General features: G+C 43.2%; 1 protein-coding gene across 2 annotated transcripts in view; it reads right to left on the reverse strand.

The window, feature by feature from the left end:
* The window catches only part of CDK6 (cyclin dependent kinase 6), a 116538-nt gene that overhangs the window by 41985 nt on the left and 50106 nt on the right, over window positions 1-24447 (reverse strand). For both annotated transcript variants that reach the window (XM_054161079.1, XM_054161078.1), the window contains one exon: window positions 21938-22105. In XM_054161079.1, the coding sequence (XP_054017054.1) occupies window positions 21938-22105 (168 nt within the window). The remainder of the gene's footprint in view (window positions 1-21937; window positions 22106-24447) is intronic.

Raw genomic sequence — 24447 nt, forward strand, 5'->3', positions numbered from 1 at the left:
TCCCTTCCAACCTGAGCCATTCTAGAATTCTATGATCTGCTCTTCTGAGGTTTAGAGAAGGTACAGAACAAGCTGATAGGACCTCATCTATTCTTCTGAAGTAAAAAAATGTCATGCTGATGTTATTAGGCTGTGTTAAAAAAGCCAGCTGCACAACTTATAAAAAGCTCCAACCTAACTCCAAAAAGATATGAAATTCCTACTGCTTTCAGTGGAAGCTCTGAGTGGTGGGAGGAAGACAGATTCAGAGAGTGGAATAATTTCTGTTTAGATTGATACTTGGGTTTAAATGGTAGTGTTTGAAAAAGTAGTTTCAGAAATGAAAAATAAGAAGTAATCCATGTTTTGTAGACAATTCCATCTGATCAACACTATTTTCTAGGAAAGAGGCAGTCTGCAAGGAAAAGGAATTATTGGTTATGGCAAAAAAAGTGTCTTTAGCTTAGAATGTTATTTTCTGTATAAATCATGAAACTTTTAAACTGCTGTTTAAAATCGTTAATGATTGTGGGCTCAGAAACTAAGTGTTTTAAAGAGCTAACAGTGTGGTTGTTTTTAGGAGGATTCTCTCAGGCAGAATTTAGTCCAAGCTGGTCTTTGTATCCTGAAGCTTTTACAAAACATGGGCCTAAATGACCCCTCCTTAAGCTTTTATTTATTTTGTTATTGTTGTTTATTTTATTTTATTTACAAAGCATCTTTAAATACCAGATAAACTTTGTTTTGTTTTGGGCTTCTGCAAGAAAATCTGAAAATGAAACTTGTTTGAAATGGAAGTAGGAACAAGACCAAAATAACCCCATTAGCATAATTCAGCAGAAAGGAAACAGAAGTCAACAGCACAACGAATAAAAGAGAACAGGTTTTCATAGAATCATGGAATTGTTAGGGTTGAAAAGGACCTTCAAGATCATTGAGTCCAACCATCAACCCAACACCACCATGACCATTAAACCATGTCCCCAGGTGCCATGGCCACATGTTTCTGGAACACCTCCAGGGACCGTGACTCCACCACCTCCCTGGGCAGCCTGTGCCAACCCCTGACCACCCTTGGAGGAAAGACATTTTTCCTAATCCTCAACCTAAACTTCCCCTGGCACAATTTCAGGCCATTTCCTCTTGTTCTATCACCTGATACTAGGGAGAAGAGCCCAAGTCCCATCTCACAACCTCCTTTCAGGGAGTTGTAGAGAGATCATTTCAGTTGCAGTAAAGGTGTTATCAGCAATAATAAAAGAGGCCTCTGAGGAACTGAGGTGTCAGTCTGGAAATGTGCCTCAAAAGCAAGTATATGGAAACTCGCAGCATTTCCTAAACCAATTCCAGGGAGCTATCTTCAGGCTGAAAAGTAAAGTGTTGCAGATGATGTCTCCCAACAACCCTGTCCCTCCTGGGATGAATGGCAGTGGAACTGGAAATGCTGTGGACAAGAATGTCAAGTGTTGTAGCTCACAAGTGAGGAAGAAATGTAATTTTAATCAATTACATTTCAGGCAAGCACAAAGTAAATGACTTACTGCTCCTGTAATAAGTGATATATAAATCAGCTTCTTTTCCAGAGCTTAAAGCCTTGCCTTGTCCTTGACTGGAGAAGGAACGAGTTTTACATATTTTATGATGAATGGTAGCAGTTCACTAGGTTGGAAATAGAGGATTTTTCATTTTAATAAGAGAAAAAGACCAAGCTCTAATTTGGAAAGGGATGCTGGTGTCAGCATGTTTATAAGCACAAACATGCTTTTGAACTTTGCTGCCTTCAGTGGATCCTAAGGAATCACAGAATGGTTTGGGTTGGAAGGGACATTCAAAGGTCAGTCAGCAGAGCAGGCTGCTCAGAACCTTGTCCAGCCTGACCTTGAATACCTCTAGTGATGGGGCCTCAACTACCTCCCTGGGCAATCTGTTGCAGTGTTCCAGCACCCTCAAGAAGGAGTCTCCTGCCTGTCGTGACCAGAAGGTTGCCATGCTCATCTCTGCTATAGACCCTTTACTTCATCTAGTTTTTTCATGCTTGTTCCCATCTGACATGCCTAACTGGGACTAGATTACATTTTTTAAGTGCCCTTAGGAACTGAAACATTTAGAGAGTCTTTAAAGTAAGATTCAGTTTCCACACATGGTAGCATACACAATGGGTGGATACAAGAATATGAAGAAGGGATCCATGCATAGGAAACAGCACATGTAGTAGTGAAAACTGATTGAGTTCACACTTTGGCTTTTACAGAGTGAAGCAGGAAAGAGTCTTCTGGGACTTAGAACTCTGCAGATCCCTTCTGGTCGGGGACAATCATCAGACGCAACAGGTATACGACACACTCAAGCTTAACATACTCAAGCTTCCAGCACAGCCTCCGACTGACGTTATCTGCACAAGACCCTGTTCTCAGCAGTTTTTAACTTCCCCAATATTTCACTGACTACAGGGACATTTTCCATGATGAATCTCTTTGGAGATTCAGCTTCAATGGAAAATTTCAGCTGAAGCCATTCCCATGAGTGAGACCAGGGAAAAATACATGGTTTGCCCATCTTAAATTCTGGTGACCACCTCTTTGAGAAGCTCTGGTACCCTCATGTTTTGGAACAAGAGCTGTGGAATTTGGCCTCTATGTCAAGGAGGTGCCTTTTGCTGTCCTTGTAAAACTTGGCTCCAAATTTGGCCAAGTCATAAATCTGAAACCCAGCACATGCTCAGTAGGGATTTACACTGGTGCATAATTATTGCACTTCTGGATTTTGTGATTCCTTGATGTTGTGATTCTGTGATTCCATGATACCATGATTCTATGACTCTATGACCTGCAAGGCTGTCTCACCTGTAGGTGAAAGTAAGAATAACCTGCTCTTATTTCTTCTCTTCTTTGCTGTGTACTAGTAGTAGCAAAATCACTCACTGCACTGTGTGTAGTACATCAGGAGTATAAACCTTCCTTCAAAGGATGCCAATAACTTAACTGTTTCTAAAGACAAAGGAAATAGAAAAGTAGTAACCAACTAGCATGCTCCTGCAGCCTCCTGTGTTCTCCAAGCACTGATGAGGTATTTGTGAACTATTCCCTAAAGCAGATAACTGTTAAGGACTGATTTCATTGATGAATTAAAAAAGGCAGCATTCAGTGCTGCTGAGGGTCTCCTCTTTGCAGCTGTTGCTGTGATGGGCTGCCCTCAATGAAATTTTCTCCCTTTTCCTTCCGAAAATGCACCACCTATAATTTAACCTTTAAAACACAGCCACTGTTTAAACGTCTCCCCACAACAACAACAACAACAAACTGCACGGCTTTATTTCTTGTAGCAAACTCTTTAGATTCATGCAGCAACAACCGAGCTGCTCCATACACAGTATATAGTTAAAACTGCACAAGTGAAGCCAAAATATGCACAGCTAAAAGGAATGTTACAGGGGGGCCTCTCTTAGTGAACAAAGCAGGCTCAGTTTGGCTCTTTTTCCCTAGCGCTACCACATCCGCACATCGTTAGTTGGAAAATTCCAGATATATGCTGTAATTTTTTGTGCTTTTTTTTCCCCCCAGTACACTTGAGGCTTTAGTGTCCAGATGCCATTTCTACCCGCCCCCCCCCCCCCCCCCCCCCCCCCCCCCCCCCCTTATCTGTCCCTGCTCGTTTGGGCTATTGCCAGTTGTGGTCAACAATTAATACAGCAAAAAGAAAAATACAGTACACTCCCTGGCAACTGGCAGAGGCTCACAGGAAATACCAAATAAAAACTTTATTATGTATTGTTTAACTATTTTGTTTGCCTGTGGGCCACCCTGTTGTTGGTGTAATTTAGCAGAGCATGCTCCATCTGGATGATCTGTGCGCAGGCTCATTGTTCCCAGAAGCTGTCACGCACAATCACTGCTTCAGCCTGTGGCCCTCTGCAGAAAGAAGCAAAGGCATGGCAGCCCTCCAGCCTGCATTCCTTTTCATTAGACAACTTGTGACCAAATGTTAGAATAGAAGAGTAACCTTTTAATATTCATGTAATTAATTTACTTTCCCCTTTAATTATAAACCTGCATGTAAAAAGAAGAAAATGAAAAAGACTTCCCTTCGTGATTCTCCTCCCTCCCCCATCCTTTCTATTTTCTTCTTTTGGGGAGACAGGGAAGGTGCTAGGGCACTTCATTCCACATAGGTACCAGCGCTTCTGCCCACTGGGGAGCTCTCATGGCCCTGATAAGTTTGTGAGCTTTAACTTTCTGTATTAAGTGCTCTGCTATATGGAATGTATTCTGAATTACCACAAAATGGGAGAAATTAAATTCAGTCATGGAATCATACATTTGTTTTGCTTGGAAAAGCCCTCTAAATTCATTGAGCCCAACCATTATCCCAACACCACCATGCTCATTAAACCATGTCCCCAAGTGCCATGGCCACACATTTCTTGAACACCTTCAGGGATGGTGACTCCTCCACCTCGCTGGGCAGCCTCTTCCAATTCCTGACCACTCTTCTAGCAAAGGAATTTTTCCTAATCTTCAACCTAAACTTCCCCTGTCACAATATCAGGCCATTTCCTCTTGCCCTATCACCTAATACTAGGAAGAAGAGACCAAGTCCCACCTCTTTACAACCTCCTTTCAGGTTTCCTTCCATATGCTCTTGTAGCATTTGCTTCCTTGTCTTAATCAGAGGGTAATCCCAACTCTAGATTTGCCACCTCAACAGGCACCTAATGGAAGTTCCCTTTCTTACACAGGTCAGTGGATGACTCAAAACACTGTCAGATGCGATTTTCGCTGTGCAGACTGAGGTGCACAGGCAGCACATTGTCAGTTCTGCTTTCCTGGAAAACAGTGCCATTTGCTGCTGGTGAGGTTAGACCAAAGCTCAGATGGTTAATGTGATGCAAAGCTTGCTCACCACAAACTCAGAAAGTGCCTTTGATTGCCAGGTAAAGCATATGATCCTGTGAAGTCCCACCAGGGGAGCTTTAGGTTGGATATTAGAAGATCATTCTTGACTGAAAGGGTTCTCAAGCATGGAAAAAGGCTGCCCAGGGAGGTGGTTGAATTTCTATCCCTGGAGATGGTTCAAACAGGCAGAGATGTGGTGCTGAAGGACATGGTTTAGCCCTAGCCTTGGCATAGTTAGAGAATGGTTGGGGTTGATGATCTTAAAAGATCTTTTCCAGCCAAAGCAATTTGAAGCTTCTGTAATTTCAACAGACTGAACTGGGACCTGGACCTACATGTGGGTACCTCTTCCATTCAAAGGAATTCAACCACACTAGGGTGTAATTCAAGCAGATGAAGCCAAGATAGAAGTGACCTCTCTTCAAGTTGCAGCCTTCAAGTTCTTGTTGCCTGACTTTGCATTTTCCTCAGGCAAGGAGGACACCAAGGACTGACAGAAAGCCACTTGGCATAATAAAGGATGGGGGTCAAGTATCCTGTTCTAAGATGCAATGGTTTCTATGGCAACTGAGGAAATGCTAGTGAGCTTCACTCCTTTTTGCCTTATTAAATAGGTGCACTGCCATGTTTTGTCTGCAAGTGATCAAGGGAGATGTTAGTGGTTTTGATTAGTCCGTGCACCAACATACCATAGGATTTTCTGCTGTGGCCACAAAGATGGCATAACAAGTCACGATGTTGTAGATGAGGGCATGACCTCCAAAGTTTCTGGAATGTCTTTTATTTCCTTTTAAAATAGCACTTAATTGAGTTGGAATGATTCTGCCTGTGAACACCTTTAGCGGGGCACAGAACAAACCTGATGCCATTTGTCATATGCATTGCAAATTCAGGATATAATATTTCAAATATTCCCTAGGAAAGAACTGGAGCTATGTGGCAAATTAAACTGATTAAAACTTTAAAAAGTAGTATCTTCTGTCCAGAAGGCAAAACAACAACTGCAAATAAAAGTGAATTCAAACACTCCTTGGCCTAAAGCAACAAGATATTAAAAAAAATCCAACCAAACAAAACCCAACAAAACAATCCCCTTGACGCTGTGTTTCACATGGCCTCACGGTCCCTGTCAGTGCAATGTCCCTGCCTTTTCATGCCTCCTCACTTTCTGTTTGCTCCCTTTTCTCCTAGCTCCTTCCATGTAGTCTACACAGCCTGCCGAGGATGTGCTATCAAAGATACAATATCTGAGGGAAAGGAAGGCATTAGGAACTGTGCTAAGCAGGATTCAAAGGAGGAGGTCAAATGGGCTGGGTTCTAGCCAGCACATTTCAACTTTAACAAATATTACAGTATACTGAGGGCAAGGCATGAGAGATCTAACAGAGGCCAAGCTGCTCCTACAATTCCAAACTTCTTCCTCATTTTCTCTTCCTGACCTTGAATACTAATGTAAAAACACAGTAATTTAATAAATAAATAGTAATAACAACAACAACAATAATAATAAATTTTTAAAACAAAACCAAACAGAACAAAATGAAGCAAAGCACAACCTCAGTAATTTAATCATAGAATCCTAGAATGGCTCAGGTTGGAAAGGACCTCAGAGATGCTCTCATCCAACCTTCCTGCTGTAGGTAGGGACACCTCTCAACTAGAGTCAGCTGTTCAACGCCTCATCCAACCCGCCCTTGAACACTCTCAGGGAGGAGGCATCCACAACCTCTCTGGGCAGCTCATTCCAGAGTCTCACCACCCTCCTACTGAAGAAATTCTTCCTATGATCCAGTCTAACTCTGCTCTCCCTCAGCTTCAAATCATTCCCCATTGTTTTAAGCTGAGGGAGAGCAGGCTTAGACATTAGACAATGTACTTTAAATTGTATTCCTGAGAGAAGAAACCCCTGAGGCTGAAGAGCAATGTGGCTGCTTACAAATATCAAGAGAGAGTAGGACACTCACATAACACTCAATATCATGGGAGTCGGTTTCTTCTGCCTAGTAACAAGTGATAGGATGAGAGGAAATGGCTTCAGGTTGCACCAGGGGAGGTCTAGGATGGATATAAGAAACTTCTTGACTGAAAGTGCTCTCAAAACCTGGCACAGGCTGCCCAGGGAGGTGGTTGAATACCCATCCCTGGAAGTGTTTCAGAAAGGCAGAGATGTGGGGCCGAGGGACATGGTTTAACCCCAGCCTTGGTAGAGCTAAAGAATGGTTACACTGCATGATCATAAAAGGGCTTTTCCAACCAAAACAATGCTATGATTCTGTAAAGAAATCTTTCCTCTGAAGAATAGGAGATATTGTTAAATGCTTTGATTAAAATAATTATGCTGACTAATGGGAAAAAATAATATATTAACTAGGAATTTATCATTGTGGAAAAATTGAATGCTTGGCCATAAATATATAATAAGATAAAATGTCTTCAAAGGTGGCTATGAAAGAAAATTAGATCTTGATTCATACTTGTACAGCTCTTCACACAATGATGCTGTGTTCCACAAAGAGGGAGTGTCAAAAGGAATTGTTTGTTTTGAGGGAATTATGACAGCAAAGGCTTAACTGTAGGAAAGTTCTTTCCTGATGCTACAGCATAAATCTGTAGTTCCCCTGAATGAGCTTAGCGTGACAGGACAGTCCTGTAACCTCCCTCGTTTTACAGCCCAGCATCCTCAGCTCCACCGACCAAATCTGAAACCCCTTGCAGTGTAAATACTGTGTCTAGGCCATGTGCAAATGCTGTCTCTCTGCCACTTCAAAGGCAGGTTAGGTGGAGTCTTGAGCAAGCTGGTCCAGTAGGAGGTGTCCCTGCCCATGGCAGAGGGTTGGAACAAGACGATTTTTAAGGTCCTTTCCAACCCAAACCATTCTATGAGTCAATGTATACATACACATGCCATATATGTGGAAGCATGTGGAAGCATGCAGGAAGAGTTCTGCTGACCTCCCCACTGGGACAAGGTGCTTACACAGGCACATTAATTCTTGGAAACACTCAAAGCAGTGTTCAGAGCATTGTTTTAGTCCTGAAATGGAAGTTCAATCAGGATTAAATGGCTTCTCTTCTCCATTTTCACATGTGTCTCAACAGGATTTAGTTAGGGATGTGTGCTCACACTTCTGAATGGGTTCCAGAGCATAAAGAACATGTGGGGAATCCTCTGAAGAAAATGTTAGCTCCCACAGATATTATTGTCTGTTCTATACTCCTGCTGTCTTTTCAGACTTCTGGGCTTAATTACAGCCACTATCTACTTAGTTATTCATGTTCTTAATCCAATCTGAGCATAGAAACATAGAATGGTTTGAGTTGGAAGGGATGTGAAAGATCATCTAGTTCCAACCCCCCTGCCATGGGCACAGACACCTCCTACCAGACCACCTTGCTCAAGGTCCCAGACAACCTGCCTTTGCGCACTGCCAGGCTTGGAGCCTTCACAACTTCTCTGGGCAACCTGTTCAGTGCCTCACCACCCTCATGGGTAGGTAGGATTTGTTTCCTAACTTCTCATCTCAATCTGGTTTCCACCAGTTTGAAGCCATTAACCCTCATCCTGTCACTACATCTTCTGAAGGTTCAAGGTGAAAGCTGCCCTGCCATGAGGATTTTGACAAGCAACACTGAAAATCAAGGACAGTGTTTCAACTGCATTGAAATCTTAACTCCCTTTGATTTCACAGAAGGACTGTTTCACAGCATGTGAAATATAAAATGCAGAGTTCCCCTCACCTCCAGCCGTTACAAACCACCTGCCATTCTGCCATACCAGCTATCTGTGCTCTCTAGCCTACTACTGCTGCTTGAGGTGTTACTGAAGGTCTAGTTTTACAGTTCAGTTCTACAAAAGTACGGAGGCTGGCAGCCCTGCCACATGAAGAAAGGCTCAGAGAGCTGGGTTTGTTCAGCCTTGAGAAGAGAAGGCTTAGAGGAGACCTTATTACCATGGACCTGGACATAAAGGGTGGCTACCAAGAAGATGGAGACTCCCTTTTTAGAAGGAGTCCCATGGAAAAGACAAGGGGTGATGGGGACAAGTTTCTCCTGGGGAGGTTTCCATTGGACTCCAGAAGATAATCTTTCCTCATGAGAACAATTGGACACTGGAATCATTCCCAAGGGAAGCAATGGAATCCCCTGCATTGGGCAGTTTTTCAAACTCAGCTTTATGGGATGCTGGGCCAGATCATTTCAACTACAGTATCACCTAGAAAGGTTGGAACAGATGAGCCTTGGGGTCCCTTCTAACTTGGAGTTCTGTGATTCTGTGAAATACAGCAACTCCCCTTGCAGAGGACCTGCTATTTGCACACTATCCTGAACACTGATGATGTAAAGAAGGGCAAATGATAGCTCCAAATCTTTTCCTGGGGAGCCCATTCTTGATGAAAAATGTCTTTAAAGAGGTGAGGGCCGAAGCTCTCAGGCAGATCTGGATGACAAACATCACTCAGAATAGAAGGGAAATGAGAATGAGCACACATAAAGGTTTTGTTTTGTTTTGTTTTGTTTTGTTTTTAAAAAGAAGCTAATCAAAGTTTGGGCAGAAGAGCAGCATCAATGTAAATTCTAAGAAGAGCTGTTCTTGCTTTTCTCTGAATTGATGGGGATGTCCAAGGCTGCGGGAGGGGACTGATCCCTGCACGCAGCCAGAGCCAGCAGCACACGACTCCCATCTGCAGCCCCTGCTGGTTTGAGTCTGGAGCAGTGTGACAGTCCATCCATCAGATGTGACTATACATAGAAACTGCATACAGCCTTCTCACAGCAGGGTGGGAGCTCCACCCCAGCACGGGCCTCCAGAAATCTGGGCAGGGTAAATATATAGCTGATGTTGTAAACACTAAGTGGAGAGAGGCAAAAGTCAGGAAACTCAGGCGAAGTTCAGGAGGTGTTTACACTGACTGTAAAAACCTGAAAACAATGTTTACATTGAGAGAGGCTTTCTTCTCTGGCTTGATAGATTCTTTACTCACACTGCTCACAACCTAATGTACTCACTATTTAATTTTTCATATGAGTTTACCTGATCTAAGCACCTTCCCCCCCCCTTCATCTCACTTGTTTTATCTCATACTGTTTTCCAAACAGTTCCATTTATTACTGCCTACCTTGAGTTTAATTTTCCAGCATGGAAATGTTTCTATTTCAGTAGTTTTCCTGATAACTGCAGCTAGGGAGACATTTTTATTTCTATGCAGCAATGATTGCTGCATAAGGGAGTGGAACATCCCCCTGCTGAGGACAGGCTGAGGGAGCCGAGGCTCTTGGAGCAGAGGAACCTGAGGAGTGCCCTCATTCATGTTGATAAAGATGTGCAGGGCAGGAGCCAGGCTCTGCTCAGTCCAATGGGTGCAAGCTGGAGCAGAGGAGGTTCCATAGGAACAGAAGGAGAAACTTTTTCACTGTGAGGGTCCCAGAGCCATGGAGCAGGCTGCCCACAGAGGTTGTAGAATCCCCTTCTCTGGAGATATTCAAAATCCACCTGGATGTGCTCCTGTGTAACCTGCTCTAGGCTGGCAAAAGGATTGGACTTGATGATCTTGCGAGGTCACTTCCAACCCCTAATAAATCTGTGATTCTGTGAATGCTGCCTCAGTGGAGCTCAGCTGGCTAGTTGTTAAATGCTACACTCAAAATCATATTAAATAATGTCTTTAAATCTTAGCTCACATTCTTAAACTGTTGTAAGATGTTTCATTCACTCTTGCATTAAAAAATGGATTACCTGCAAGGCCTCGAGAATTTTAATACGCTGTTTGGACACTGTTCTGTTAATACTAGGAGAAGAAAACCCAAGAGGTTGTATTCTACAGGGGGCATGGAGAATATTTCTTTAGGGTCTGAAGAACAGATCGTGTGAGGAGTGGCTGAGGAACATGGGTTGTTTAGTCTGGAGAAAAAGAGGCTGAGAGAAGACTTCATCACTCTCCTTAATTGCAAGTGATAAGACAAGAGGAATTGGCCTCAAGGGGAGGTTAGGTTGGATATGAGAAGAAACTTCTTGAATGAAAGGGATCTCAAAGGCTGGAACAGGCTTTCAACTACCCAGGGAGGTGGTTGAATCCCCATCCCTGGAGGTGTTTCTAAGAGGCAGAGATGTGATGCTGAGAGACATGGTTTAGCCCAGACTTGGTAGAGTTAGAGAATGGTTGGACTGGATGATGCTAGCAATGTTTTTCAACCAAAATGATTTGATGATTCTATGAAGTATCTGTGAGAATTGTCTGGTCAATGCCTGTGAAGTGGATAGGCACTTACATCAAGGCCATTTCCAAAGGTTATTGCTGTTCTCGGAACACTCCACTGCTCCAAAGCAGCTTGAACATTTGTTCAGAGAAAGTGTCTGGATTTTTCAAATAAAATCTGAAAACCTGGGATGAAATCCTGGCCTCAGTGAAATGAAAATATCCATGGATGTTTCCCAGTGACTACATTGGAGCTAGGATTTCCCGCCATGGAGTTTCAATGACAGTGTGCCAATTTGCCATCAGTGAGTTTGAACCAAGTTTGCCATCAGTGAATTTGAACCAAAATGGAGCAATTTTCATCCTCCACATTTTTTCTTCCTCATTAGTATCACAATATCCTTGCTAGCCAAGTGACTAGGTCTGGAGATACTAAGATGCAAACCTTATCTCAAATACAGATTTACTACAAACTCAGGGTTTTTACACTTCCAGATACCAATGGCAATACAAATGGCCTTGATTTCTGTTGAAAATTACTCACTTATCCTATATATGACTCAAATTCATCTGGCTACAGTGTCTGACACTCTGCTTTCAGCATCCTCTGAAATGACAGTTCAAACCACATTTAAAGCTCACTGCCAACTTCCCCACAGCCCAGGGAAGTCCACAGCTGAATCCCATGTTTTTTAAACTCTGTTCCACCTACATGATTTTTTCCCCTAGAAAATCCAGTTGCACTTTTAATAAACTTATTTTTATTTTCACAGGCAGCTAACCCCCAGTTTTCTGGAACTAGGTTATGCATGGCCTTTGGTCCATTTAACAAGGTCAGACTGTTTATTCTTGATCAAATTCTTTCCCACTGTAAAAAGGTACTTTTAAATGCCACATTCCAAGCCAGTGCCAGTAAGTCACTGAAGCATATTTTCCCACAAGAACTGATACCATGGCACAGGCCTCTCCTTATTTGATTCCTCTGCTGCTTAAATGACATAAGGTGCAGAGTAGCTTTAGTGTCACAAATGACTTAAATCTATCCCTAGCTTAGGAGCACTGAATCTACACTGCGCCAGCTGTGTCTTTATGAACGTCAACAGCCCCATTCATTTCCAAGCAATAGTGTCTGAGCAGCACCAGACAGCGGAAGAGGAAACAAAAAAGACAATTAAGGGCAAAATTTAAATATAAAATAAGAAGAAACTAAATGCAAAATATTCACTGCTGATTTCAAGACAGACCCTCTTACTTGGCTTGTAAATTTGCTTGGTTGGATGAAGCCATGCTGATTTACACCAGCTGAAGTATGTAGCTGTTACGACTTATGCAACAGTCATATGAAAATGCAAACCAGCAAAGCACTTCCAGTTTTCAAGCTGGCTTTGCAAGCTGGTTTTTATTCTGTGGAGCCAGGATGTCAATATAGAAACAAAAGGAGAGACAATGTCATTGCATTAAGAAGATATACATCTACCTCTGATCCTCTCTCTTTATATCTTATGGTGAGCATGTTTTGAGAGATGTTTCTTCTTAATGTAACCTGGCAGCCAGATAGCCCCAGCAGACAAAGCTGCACACCAGGAGCTTCCAATTTTCCAGTCATTTTAAGAATGGCTTGATTAGTTCTGTCTTTGCCAATGCAATATGAAGCAGAACATGTAAGAATTACGTGAAAAATCAACATCCAGATAAAGCAGTGCTAAAAATAGTCAGCTGAATCCTTTACACTGCACCTGAAATCTTAAGAAGGCAAATACAGAGATGTGGAACTGGCATGGACTGCCTCAGTCATCAAGATCTGCCAACTGCATCACAAAGCATCACTTAGCAAGCTTTCTCTCAACATCAGTTTATTTCTTGCCTGCACTGGTCCCACTGTAAGCTGCTTCAGAATTTCACTGCTTGCTTGCTAACTCCCTGTCTAAAGTTATTTAAGCCCAGTTTAAATTAACTAGTTCTCATTGATTCAACTCATGTTCTCTCTGTCTCATTCCTGACAGTTTCAGATTTAAATGGTATCTACCCTCACGATTCACTTTGTTGACTTAAGTCAGGTTCTTCTTGCCTTGCAGAAAACTTCATCTCCCCTACCTTGATCCTTGAAAAAATCTGCCCTTTCCCATGCCTGTTCCTGTCCAAAATCGTCTCTCAACCACAGAGAAACTGAACAGCTCAGTGCATTCTAGATAAGGTCTGATCAATTAATTTTGTCCTGTGGCATTAATATTTTCTTATTTCTAATAAAATATCCTCCATGTAACAGCCAATTTTCCATGTGCTCTTCTCCTGCATCTAGAGAGTGACTCTCAGCCTGCCTGTCATATCTGTAGCTCTTCACCAAGCTCTTTGCAAGATCCCCCAAACTGAGGAATTCACCTTGTAGCTCACTAATTCTTTTATAAGAGAATTCCCTCTGTGTTTATCCAGTTACCTAGATGGTTAGAAGCCTAGAGAAATCTAGCTTAATCTAGTTCAAACTGACTGAAATGTGGACAGTCTAGGATGATCATAATCCCACTGTTTATCAAATGACTGATCTTCCAACATTTTGAAGGGATCAATGTCTACAGCAATACCTAACTGCTGTCTCTAGCACAGGGAGCCAACTACAAGGCCTTGGCCATCTGCTAACACTCAGCACAGAATAACAAAGACTAGAATGGAGTTAAATTAAGAATGGGAAATTGAAGGCTGGACATCAAGGGAACTTTCTGAGAGTGATTATTACAGAGGTTTTGGAACAGGCTCCCATGGGAAGTGATGGAATCCCTATTTCTTGGCACATTTCAAGTTAACATAGGCAAAACATTAGGAATTACATAACAGAGAACAATTCTGCCTGATTCACAACAGGACTGGATGGTTTCACATCTCTTCTGCTTTTAAGCTCTACAATTCTACACCAGCAACACCAGACAAGTACCTTAAAGTAGCCTTAGAGCATCCTTCCAATACCTGAAAGGCAGCTACAAGAAAGCTGGGGAAGAATTGTTTCCAAAGGGATGTAGAATGGGGCAAGGGACAATGGTCTGAAACTCGAGCAGGGTAGATTTAGACTGGACATTAGGAAGAAGTTCTTTACTATGAGGGTGGTGGAACACTGGACACTTGCCTTCCTCCTGGAGCAGCAGGAGCTCCCAGGAGAGCATGTTATTTTCTCTGCTCCTCTTCCTTTGCCTGTCTCACATCCAAGCACCAAACAACAGGCCCATGCCTGCCCACCCTGTGCGCTCTGATAACAGCATATCCTGAGGCTGTATTTCAGCCTTTCAGGATGGTTTGAAATTATTTGGGAACAGTATTGTAAATACACAGGGAGAGAGACCTTGTCAAACAATCCAACTGTTTTTTCAGTCCACCCCAACTTGATTATCTCTGGGAGGTGATGTAAAAACAGACCTGCTTAAATCAACAGAAAGCCAGTACAAAGAAGATGTAAAGCACTGGGTGGGGGAAATGCAGCACATAGTTTGGTATTTGAAAGCAGAAGATAGAAGAACAGTCACACAATAGCAGGATGCTCTTTTATATTATAGAGAAAATATACAGCAGGAATTTTCTGCCTTTCTCCTTTCTGTAACCTCCTCACCCTCTTCTTTAGCAGATGAAGTGCAGCCTGTTCTTTATAAACTCAGTTCTTCTGCCTCCTCAGTTCCATTGACCAGATATTTGTATGAAAACTGAGAGTCCACTACTAACTGTATCTCCAATATCTGTACCATTACTAACAGTATCTGAAATATATCTATCATTACTAGCAGTATCTTTGGTATCTCTTTGGTGAACAACCTGATCTAGTTGCTTACTGCAGTGGGGTTGGACTAGAGTACCTTTAGAGGTCCCTTCCAACCCAGTGTATTCCATTACTCTATGAAAATGGGAAGGGGAAGGGGAAGGGGAAGGGGAAGGGGAAGGGGAAGGGGAAGGGGAAGGGGAAGGGGAAGGGGAAGGGGAAGGGGAAGGGGAAGGGGAAGGGGAAGGGGAGAGAGAAGGGAAGGGAAGAGAGAAGAGAAGAAGAGAAGAGAAGAGAAGAGAAGAGAAGAGAAGAGAAGAGAAGAGAAGAGAAGAGAAGAGAAGAGAAGAGAAGAGAAGAGAAGAGAAGAGAAGAGAAGAGAAGAGAAGAGAAGAGAAGAGAAGAGAAAAAGAACATTCCATTTTATCTTTACATCAGTATGTGAAGGTCTGCTTGCATTGAGTACATTTTCCTTGCACCAGTGGAACTCTACCACTGCAAGATAATAACCCAGTTTTCCCCCAGAGATGAAAAGGGAATGCCTCACAAAAGCAGAATTAAGGGGAGCCTAAGTAAAATGATGAAGGGTCAAATTCAGAACAAAATAAAGAGCTTTTTATACAGTGAAGAAGTTAACTGCAGCCCAAAATATAAATGGCTCAAAAATAAGTAATTATGGAGAGTGGGTACTTCAGTAATTAACAGCTGCCTGAAAGGAGGCTGGAGTGAGGTTAGAGTCTCTTCTCCTAAGTAACCAGGGATAGGATGAGAGAAAATGGTTTGAGTTGTGCCAGAGGAGGTTTAGGTTGGACAACAGGAAAAATTCCTTTACTGAGAGAGTGGTGAGGCATTGGAACAGGCTGCCCAGGGAGGTGCTGGAGTCACCATCCCTGGAGGTGTTCAAAAAGCTGTAGATGTGGTGCTTCAGGATATAGTTTAGTGGTTATGGTAGTTGGGTTATGGTTGGACTCGATGATCTTAAAGGTCTTTTCCAGCCCTAATGATTCTGATTCAGTGATCCACACAGAGTCTCCAGCACTGGAAACTGCTACATTTCTGACTGCTGAAAGCTGATTCTTACCCTTCTTCCTAAGTATCTTCTGCTGATATTACCCTCTGATAGGGAACAGCAGGTTCAGCCCAGCAGAAACATCCTTTTTTTACTGCTATGAACTGTCCTCATAGTCAGATCTTTTTCCACTTTTTCCCCCAGCCCAAGATAAATTTATTCTGCAAAGTTGCACTGGGGCTGCAAAACCTGCTCAGCTCAGTGTGGACTAACTCTGTCATCATCTGATGAATATTCTGATGGCTGCAGCTCTGAAAAGGAGTTTTCCAGGACAGAAAATGTTCTCCTGCAGAGCCAATGTGCTTGTTTACTGTGAAATCATTGACTTTCTCTGGAAGATTAGAAGATAGGAGTTTTATGGTTCATGATATGGTTCTGGATCAGAGCAGAAGGCTGCATTCCCTGAATTCCTGACAGGTCTCCAGGGTTAGTTGTGGCATCAGCTGTGGAGGAACAGCGCAGAGCCCTGAACTCAGGCCTTGGCATTGTGAGGGTAAAAATCACTTTGAACATTGATATGGACAGCCTTAGAAGGCTTGTTGAAGTTGGATGAAGGAAGAGCCTTAAATGAACCAGTCATTGGTTCATCTCTCATCTTCAAAACAGTGGAAGTCAGCAGGGGTTGGGAAGCTTTGAGAAACATTTCTGCCTTTGAGATAGTTTAGTTATTCGAATCATTGGCTGAAGACTTCAGAAGAGGTTTCATAACTGATTCCAACAAATCTAGGACTGTGATGCCCATGGAGTGAATGATCCCATCTTTCTAATCCTCCCTGTGTGCTTTCACTCGTGTGGTCAGACAAGGATCTGAATCTGCTAATCCACATGAAAATCACAGAATCGTAGAATGGTTGGAAGAGACCTTAGAGATCATACACTTCCTACTCCCCTGCCATGGGCAAGTACACCTCCTACTAGCCCACCAAGGCTCCAGCCATCCTGCCTTTGAATGCTGGTGGGCTTGGAGCCTCCACAGTTTCTCTGGGCAAGAAGAAATTCTTCTCCATGAGAGTAGTGAGGCACTGGAACAGGTTGCCCAGTGAAGTTATGGAGTCTTCAGCCCTGGATGTGTTTAGAGGCAGGTTGACTGGGGCCTTGATGAAGCTGCAATAGTAGAAGGTGTTCCTGGCCATCGCAGGGGGCTTGGAACTAGATGATCTTGAAGGTCTCTTCCAACCCAAATCATTCTAAGGTTCTCTGCTCTCCTTTGTCCATGTGTATTTGTGTCCTGCCCTTTGGCCATACTGTGACATTGGGCAATTTAATTTTTTTCACTGTTATTTCCCTCTAAATCTGAGCCCTCTTGGTGAACATCTGAGGGAAGTCAAGGTAGATATCTCCTGCGATGTTTCTAGTCAGCTGCAGACTTTACTGTCAATGTGTCCATAAGGATTTTTGTTCTTAAGATGGCTCTGGAGATAAATGACTCATTTTATGTAAAGGAAATAACTTTCCTATAGGATGTTTGGGAGGATGCAATAAAGATTCCTTCAGCCATCCAGATGTTGAAGTGTATGAGGAATTCCCTTGTTCCCGCACAAGGCAGAACTCTCTGTCAGAGGGAAGACAGCTTTCCCTTAAATAACCCAACCAGTTTCATCACCCTGCATTCCTAAATAGCCACAACCTTTCAGCAGCAGCACTAACAAGCTCAGCAGCACATATTTGGATCCCCCAGATGTCTGTCCATGACTCATTTTCCATTCCAGGGACATTTGGGTGGACTGGAGGAAAGCACCATGAAGAAAGAAGTGGAGATACCAGGGCTCAGATTGAAGGTGATGTGGTTCCTCACAACAGTGAAGGCTCAGTGCATACCACAACAGCACCTCCACTGGGCAGAGGGAGATTTATGCTTGTATCAAATCATGTGCAAGATAAAACCTATTGTCACTGTACTGGTTCCATTAGAGCACTCCTTAACACAACCCAGACTTTGACATTGATGCACCAGAGGCAGCTGCTTGCTTCATTTCCACAAGTCTACTCCTATGGTTGATGCTAACTATGAGCTCTAAATCCATTGCTGAATCAGGTCCACTGAGGGCTACCCAATGAATGCATCTCAGGTTAAAGCTGTACTGCAGCAAACTCCAGGTCTGCTGGATCGTACCTTACACAGGAATGAAGTCTCTGGTGAGACCTTATCTGGAGTACTGTATCCAGCTCTGGGGCCCTCAACACAAGAAGGGCATGGGCCTGATGGAGGAGGTCCAGAGGAGGCCACAAAAAATGGTTAGAAGGCTGGAGCACCTATGAAGACAGGATGACAGAGCTGGGATTCTTCAGCCTGGAGAAGAGAAGGCTCCAGAGAGATTTATAGCTGCCTTATAGTATCTGAAGGGACATAAAAGAAAGCTGGAGAGGGACTTTTCTAAAGGCCATGTAGCACTAGGACAAGGGGCAAGGCTTTAAACTGGAGCAGTGTAGATTTAGGTTGGACATTAGAGAGAAGTTCTTTACTATGATGGTGGTGGAAAACTGGAACAGGTTGCCCAGGGAGGTGGTGGAGACCCCATCCCTGGAGACACTCAAGGTCAGGCTGGACAGGTTTCTGAACAACTTGGTGTAGTTGGGGATGTCCCTGCTTACTGCATGGGGGTTGGACTCGATGACCTCTAGAGGTCCCTTCCAACCCAAACCAACCTGTGATTCTCTGAGTACATACACATAAATGTGTGGAGTTGGGGAAGCACAGCATCAGGAATATATGGCCATTTAAAAAAAAGGAAAAAGCCCAAACCCATAAAACAAGGCAAAACAAAAGGAAGTTAAAGCCTTGAGTGTGCTCTTGACTCTCACATTAGATTCATAGAATGTTTTGGGTTGGAAGGAACCTTGAAGGTCATTTACTTCCAACCTTGTGTCTTGGGCAGGGACACCTTCCACCAGCCCATTGTGCTCAAGGCCTCATCCAGCCTGGCCTTGAACACCTCCAGGGAGGGGCCTTTCACAATCTCCCTGGGCAACCTGTTCCAGTGCCTCCCCACCCTCACTGGAAAGAATTTCTCCCTAATCTTCAGGCTAAATGTCCCCTCCTCAAGCTTCACACCATTCCCTCTCATTCTATCACTACAAGCCCTTGTAGAAAGAGCTCAGATAGGCTCTCAGATGGGAATTAACATGCACAGAATTTAGAGAGCAGAGTTGCCATGCACATCATTTACTAATAGATGGCATTTGTTAGAAAATCACAGAGCAGCAGTGGGCAGAAAGCAGAGAAGCACTCCTTCCTCTTTGGCTTTGCTCTCTTTTTGTTTTTGTTGTAACTCATTTATATGTTAATTCTTCCAAAGTAATCCCAGTTAGTGACGATTTTATGCTCCCTTGCTACTATACCAACAAAATGAAATCCAAATTCCTGCATGATGTGACATGTAAACCATTTGTGCTGAAAGGATTGCCAGGAATGGGTGGAAAGTTTTCATCCTGAAGATACACTCCAATAAAATGCTGGTGTCATCTGAAATGATTCACTGACTGTAACTGTAGGATTTGTGGTGGTGTCAAGTTAGATGAGCATCAGCAGAGGAAGTGATGTGTTTTCCCTTCTGATGTTCAGCAAATCCAAAAATCAAGTGGAGGTTTGTAAAAAGGAAGGCATAAAACAATTTTATTTGCCTTTCATGGGGGAAAAATAACATCAGTGATGCTGCCTTCTAAGGTAAAGCACACTGATTTTCAAAGCAAGTATTAAGGGTGTGCTCCAAACACTAACATTTTGCTAGTGACACTCAGCTCCTGATGCAGGTTAGGTTTGAACAGCCTCAGTTCCACCCCAATCACAACTATGTGCACTTAGCTCACTGAGCGTTCTTGTGTGCCATGATTCAGCTTCATTTCCTCCCTCTAAAGCAGTTAGAAGGCAGCAAAAATAGATAATGGCTTATTTCTTTGTCATAATATAACTTCAGATTTGCCAGCCAGCCACTTGCTCCTTTGCTCAGAGAAACTTAGAACTGAGAGTCCGTTTTTCTACACCAGGGGAAAAAAAAAAATAAGGTCACAGTTCATTAAGTTTTGCTATCAGGCTGTACAGAGTCACATCAATCCACCTTCTCCATCCTGGGGAGCTTCTCTGTTATCACAAAGACTATTCATCATCTCCCCAAGGGCCAAGACCAGCACCGGAAAAAGAGCCTGACTTTGTAGGAAACCAAAAGCTTGCCCTGCTGGTCATCAGCTGAGACACCCCTGCCCAACCTCCTTCTCTTTGCTGCTCTTATTTCAGACCTGTCTCAGCTCAGACCACAGCTGGGATCTCCACCCTGCCCCACCACCTCCCAGCCTGTATAACTTGACTTGGATTCTTTTATTCATTGACTGACAGAAGTATCAAGAGGTTGTTTTAAATGACAGCAGAATGCCTGGACAACTGATCTGACAGAAGGATTCTATGGCAATACCCAGCTCTAAGAGAGAGTCTGCTTTGAAGTCACCATTGCAGCACTTGGGTTGGATCAGTTTTTACTGGATCACTTTCCTGACAAGCTCTTTTTTGTCCCATCTTGAAGAGTTTCTTTGTGAGCAATGAATGAGGAGGCATCCTGGGAATGATCTGATACTTCAAAAGATGATTCTTGTAGTTTATCTTGCACCAAGCTTCTCTTCTGAAGGAAATGCTGCAGAGCCATTGTATTGATCAGGATGATAGAGCATGCAACATGCCTTTTATCAGCAGGCTGCCTGCACTAGCACTGTTCAATATAACTCAACAGCAAATCTGTGCAAGCTGAGACTTTCATTAATGGATCCATACACTGTCTTCTACAATTCAATGTTTTCTTCTTGCAAATACTTCAAAACAAAGCTGAACTCAATGAAAGTGGAGAAGAAATGCAATTCAGATGCTTTTGGTAGCCTGGTTTGAGTTAGACCAGGACAAATTCTTGCCAGTGCTGCAACCTCCCAGCTCAGTATCTGCTCTCTGAGGCACTTTCTGCAGCTCAGAGCAGGTTTGCACAGCCAGTGGCTGTTTCTGGCAGTGAGAGTGCTGATGGCTGGATATGGCACCAAAGGTTGGGATGTAGACCAAGGTCACTGCTAAATCTTGTGTGGCATGTTGTTTGTTTGTGGGGTTTGTTTTGCTTTGTTTTGGTTTTATTTTTTTTCCTTTACTGAATTTTAATGAGGGGGAAAATGAGAAGAATTTGCACACCTTCAGAGAGCAGTGGTAGGGAAAGGGACCTGGGGGTCCTGGTGGACAACAGGATGACCATGAGCCTGCAATGTGCTCTTGTGGCCAAGAAGGTTAAGGGCATCCTGGGGTGTATTATAAGGGGTATGGTGCGTAGGTCAGAGAGGTTCTCCTGCCCCTCTGCTCTGCCCTGGTGAGGCCACATTTGGAATATTGTGTCCAGTTCTGGGCCCCTCAGTTCAAGAAGGACCTCAGGGAACTGCTTGAGAGAGTCCAGTGCAGAGCCACAAAGATGCTGAAGGCAGTGGAACATCACCCTGTGAGGACAGGCTGAAGGAGCTGGGGCTCTTTAGCTTGGAACAGAGGAGCCTGAGGGGTTGATAAAGATGTGCAAGGCAGTGTTGGGAGGATGGAGCCAGGCTCTGCTCAGGGATGTCCAATGATAGGACAAGGGGCAATGGGTGCAAGCTGGAGCAGAGGAGGTGCCACAGGAACAGAAAGAAAAACTTTTTTTACTGTGAGTGTGCCAGAGCCTTGGAGCAGGATACCCAGAGAGGTTGTGGAGTCTCCTTCATTGGACACATTCAAAACCCACCTGGGTGTGTTCCTGTGTGACCTGCCCTAGAGAATCCTGCTTTGGCAGGGAGGTTGGACTGGAGATTTTTGGAGGTCCCTTCCAATCCCTAACATTCTGTGATTCAGTAATCAGTCATGATGTAATTTAGCACCAGTGATTGGTAATTGATGACTTGTACAACCCAGCAACTTCAACCCTGGCTGTGCAGTAGTTGTTTTTGGAGACACAAGTAACCTCAGTGCAGAGATGGTTCTAGAAGCAGCATTATAATACAGAACAGAACTCCAGAAACACACAAAGTAAAGCACACTGCTGCATTAAGGAAAAAAGAAAAAAAGCCTCCAGAAACTTACCACTGAGGTAAGAGCCATCTGAAAACTGTAGATTCGTGCAAGGCCAAAGTCAGCCAACTTTATCTGCCCGCTGCTGGTGACGAGGATGTTCTGGGGCTTCAGGTCCCGATGCACCACACGATGTGAATGCAGAAAATCCAGGCCCCGAAACAGCTGAAGCATCATGTCCTAAACAGAAAGCAGAAATCAATATGGCAATTATCAAGGCAAGGTGGTAAACAAATAAACTCCTTGTCATAATCTGCAACTCTAATTTGGTATATATTGACTTAAATATGTGCACAGGAGATAAAACCAACTATTAATAGAAAGTCGGCAGGATGCTGCTAGAATCAGCTGAGTTGAGTAGGTGTCCTTATCAAGATATATTGGTTCTAGTTGGGTTATTTGAGCTTGACTGATAGAAATATAAAGACTGGTCAATATATTGAATCTTTATCCCTGGAGATATTTAAAAGTGACATAGATGTTGTGCTGAGGTTTAGCACCAGACTTGGTATAGTTAGAGCACGGTGGGACTCAATGATCTTAGACTGGCATTTCAGAGTAGATGATCTTGAGACTGCAGATTTTAGGGAGAAATTCCTGATAGTGAGGGTGGTGAGACACTGGAACAGGTTGCCCATAGAGCTCCCCTGGAAGCTCCCTCCCTGCAGGTGTTCAAGGCCAGGTTGGATGAGGCCTTGAACAAGCTGGGCTAGTGGAATGTGTCCCTGCCCAGGGCAGCAGGAGGGGTGTGGATCTAGATGATCTTTAACGTCCCTTGCAGCCCAAACCATTCTACGAATCTATGACTCTTAAAGGTCTTTTCCAAGCAAAACAATTTTATGATTCCATGCAATAGCAAAAGCATGTCTGTAAATCCCAAGACAACTTCAAAAGAATCCTCTCCAAGCAGGAAAAATGAACTGCAGCTTTTTGCTCTTAACACTAAGCCACACACCACTTTGCATCTCACAAGCTTGTGCTTCACCCTGCCCCATTGAAGCGAAATTTTATTATTGACTTCAACAGGCAAGGATCTGTTTCAGTCAGAAAAGCTGTCTAAATGACAAATTCACCACATTTTCATGTTTTAGAAGGAAAAAGTTTATTTGGCAAAATCCATTGCATAGAATTTACCGAAAGGGACAGAAACCACCTTGAGTTCAAAGTTCAGCACTTAAGTTAGTGTAGTAATTGTAAGTAACAGTTCTCATTTTGCTTTCTGTTTTGTCCTAGTGATGTAATCTTCTATGACATTTCCACAGCTGAAGAAACTATTTCATCTCTACTCATGTTTTCACATTCATCTTAGTAACGTGAAAGGAATGAACCAACAGAGTCAAAACTAAATACTAGAAATCCCCTAAATTCCATATCAGAGGGTTATTGTCAACTTGAAAGTTCTGTTTGCAAGCCAGGCAGTTACAGTAAGATGTACCAACAAGTAAGAAGCAAATGGGATAAAATCTGTTTGCTGCAGGCACCTGACTTGAGTCTAGGGAACTCCAGGTCTGCTGTTACCAGATGCCCTTTGCAGAAGCCTCCCACCAGGCTGGCTGCCATTCAGCTTACTAGCAACCAAAATGATCTTGGAGAGGTGGATGGCAGGAAATAGGAGAAAAGTGGTGGAGGATAGATGGAAATTGGCTGCTTTTCTTCTTCTCTCTGGACACGGGCAAGTTTCAAGTATGTATTCAAGGCACACTATGGAAAGGGACCCCTGAAAATGCGTTTTAAAACAGCTCAAAACATTCATCTTGATCATATTGCTTTAGCTGGATGAAAATTTACAATACACTTTTTAGAGGTATTGTTATGTAATTTAAAACAAACTTACTACTTTCATGTAATGCTCTCTGATATGCTCTAAGAAAGTATTCTAAAATCACAGAGGGGTTGGAAGGGACCTCCGGAGACCATCTAGTCCAACCCCTCTGCCAAAGCAGGTTCACTTAGAAAAGGTCACACAGGAACATGTCCAGGTGGATTTTGAAATCTTCCAGAGATGGAGACTCCACCACCTCTCTGGGCAGCCTGTTACAGTGCTCCATGACCCCTAAATGAAAGAAGTTCCTCCTCATGTTCAGATGGAACTTACTATGTTCAAGTTTGTGCCCATTACCTCTTGTCCTGTCACTGGGCACTAGTGAACAAAGCCTGGACCTATCCTCCTAACACCTACCCTTTAAGTATTGATCAGCATTGATGAGATGCCCTGTCAGACTTCTCTTTTCTAGACTAAAAACACCCAACTCTCTCAGTCTTTCCTTATCAGGGAGTTGTTCCAGCCCCCCTCAGCATCTTTGTAACCCTCTTCTGTACAAACACAGGTGGACTCCATGATCTTAAAGAACTTTTCCAACCTTAATGATTCTAACCTTAAAAACCACAAAAATATTATTTTCATGTGACGTTCCCTGATCACCTCTACAAAACCACTCTGAAATGTGTAGATCTGAAAGCTGGAAGCTCTAATCTGGCTTTTGATAAAACATGGCCACTTCTAGATAGAGCTCATAACTCTG

This window comes from Dryobates pubescens, chromosome 4, assembly GCF_014839835.1.
Source record: "Dryobates pubescens isolate bDryPub1 chromosome 4, bDryPub1.pri, whole genome shotgun sequence".
Taxonomy (NCBI): Eukaryota; Metazoa; Chordata; class Aves; order Piciformes; family Picidae; genus Dryobates; species Dryobates pubescens.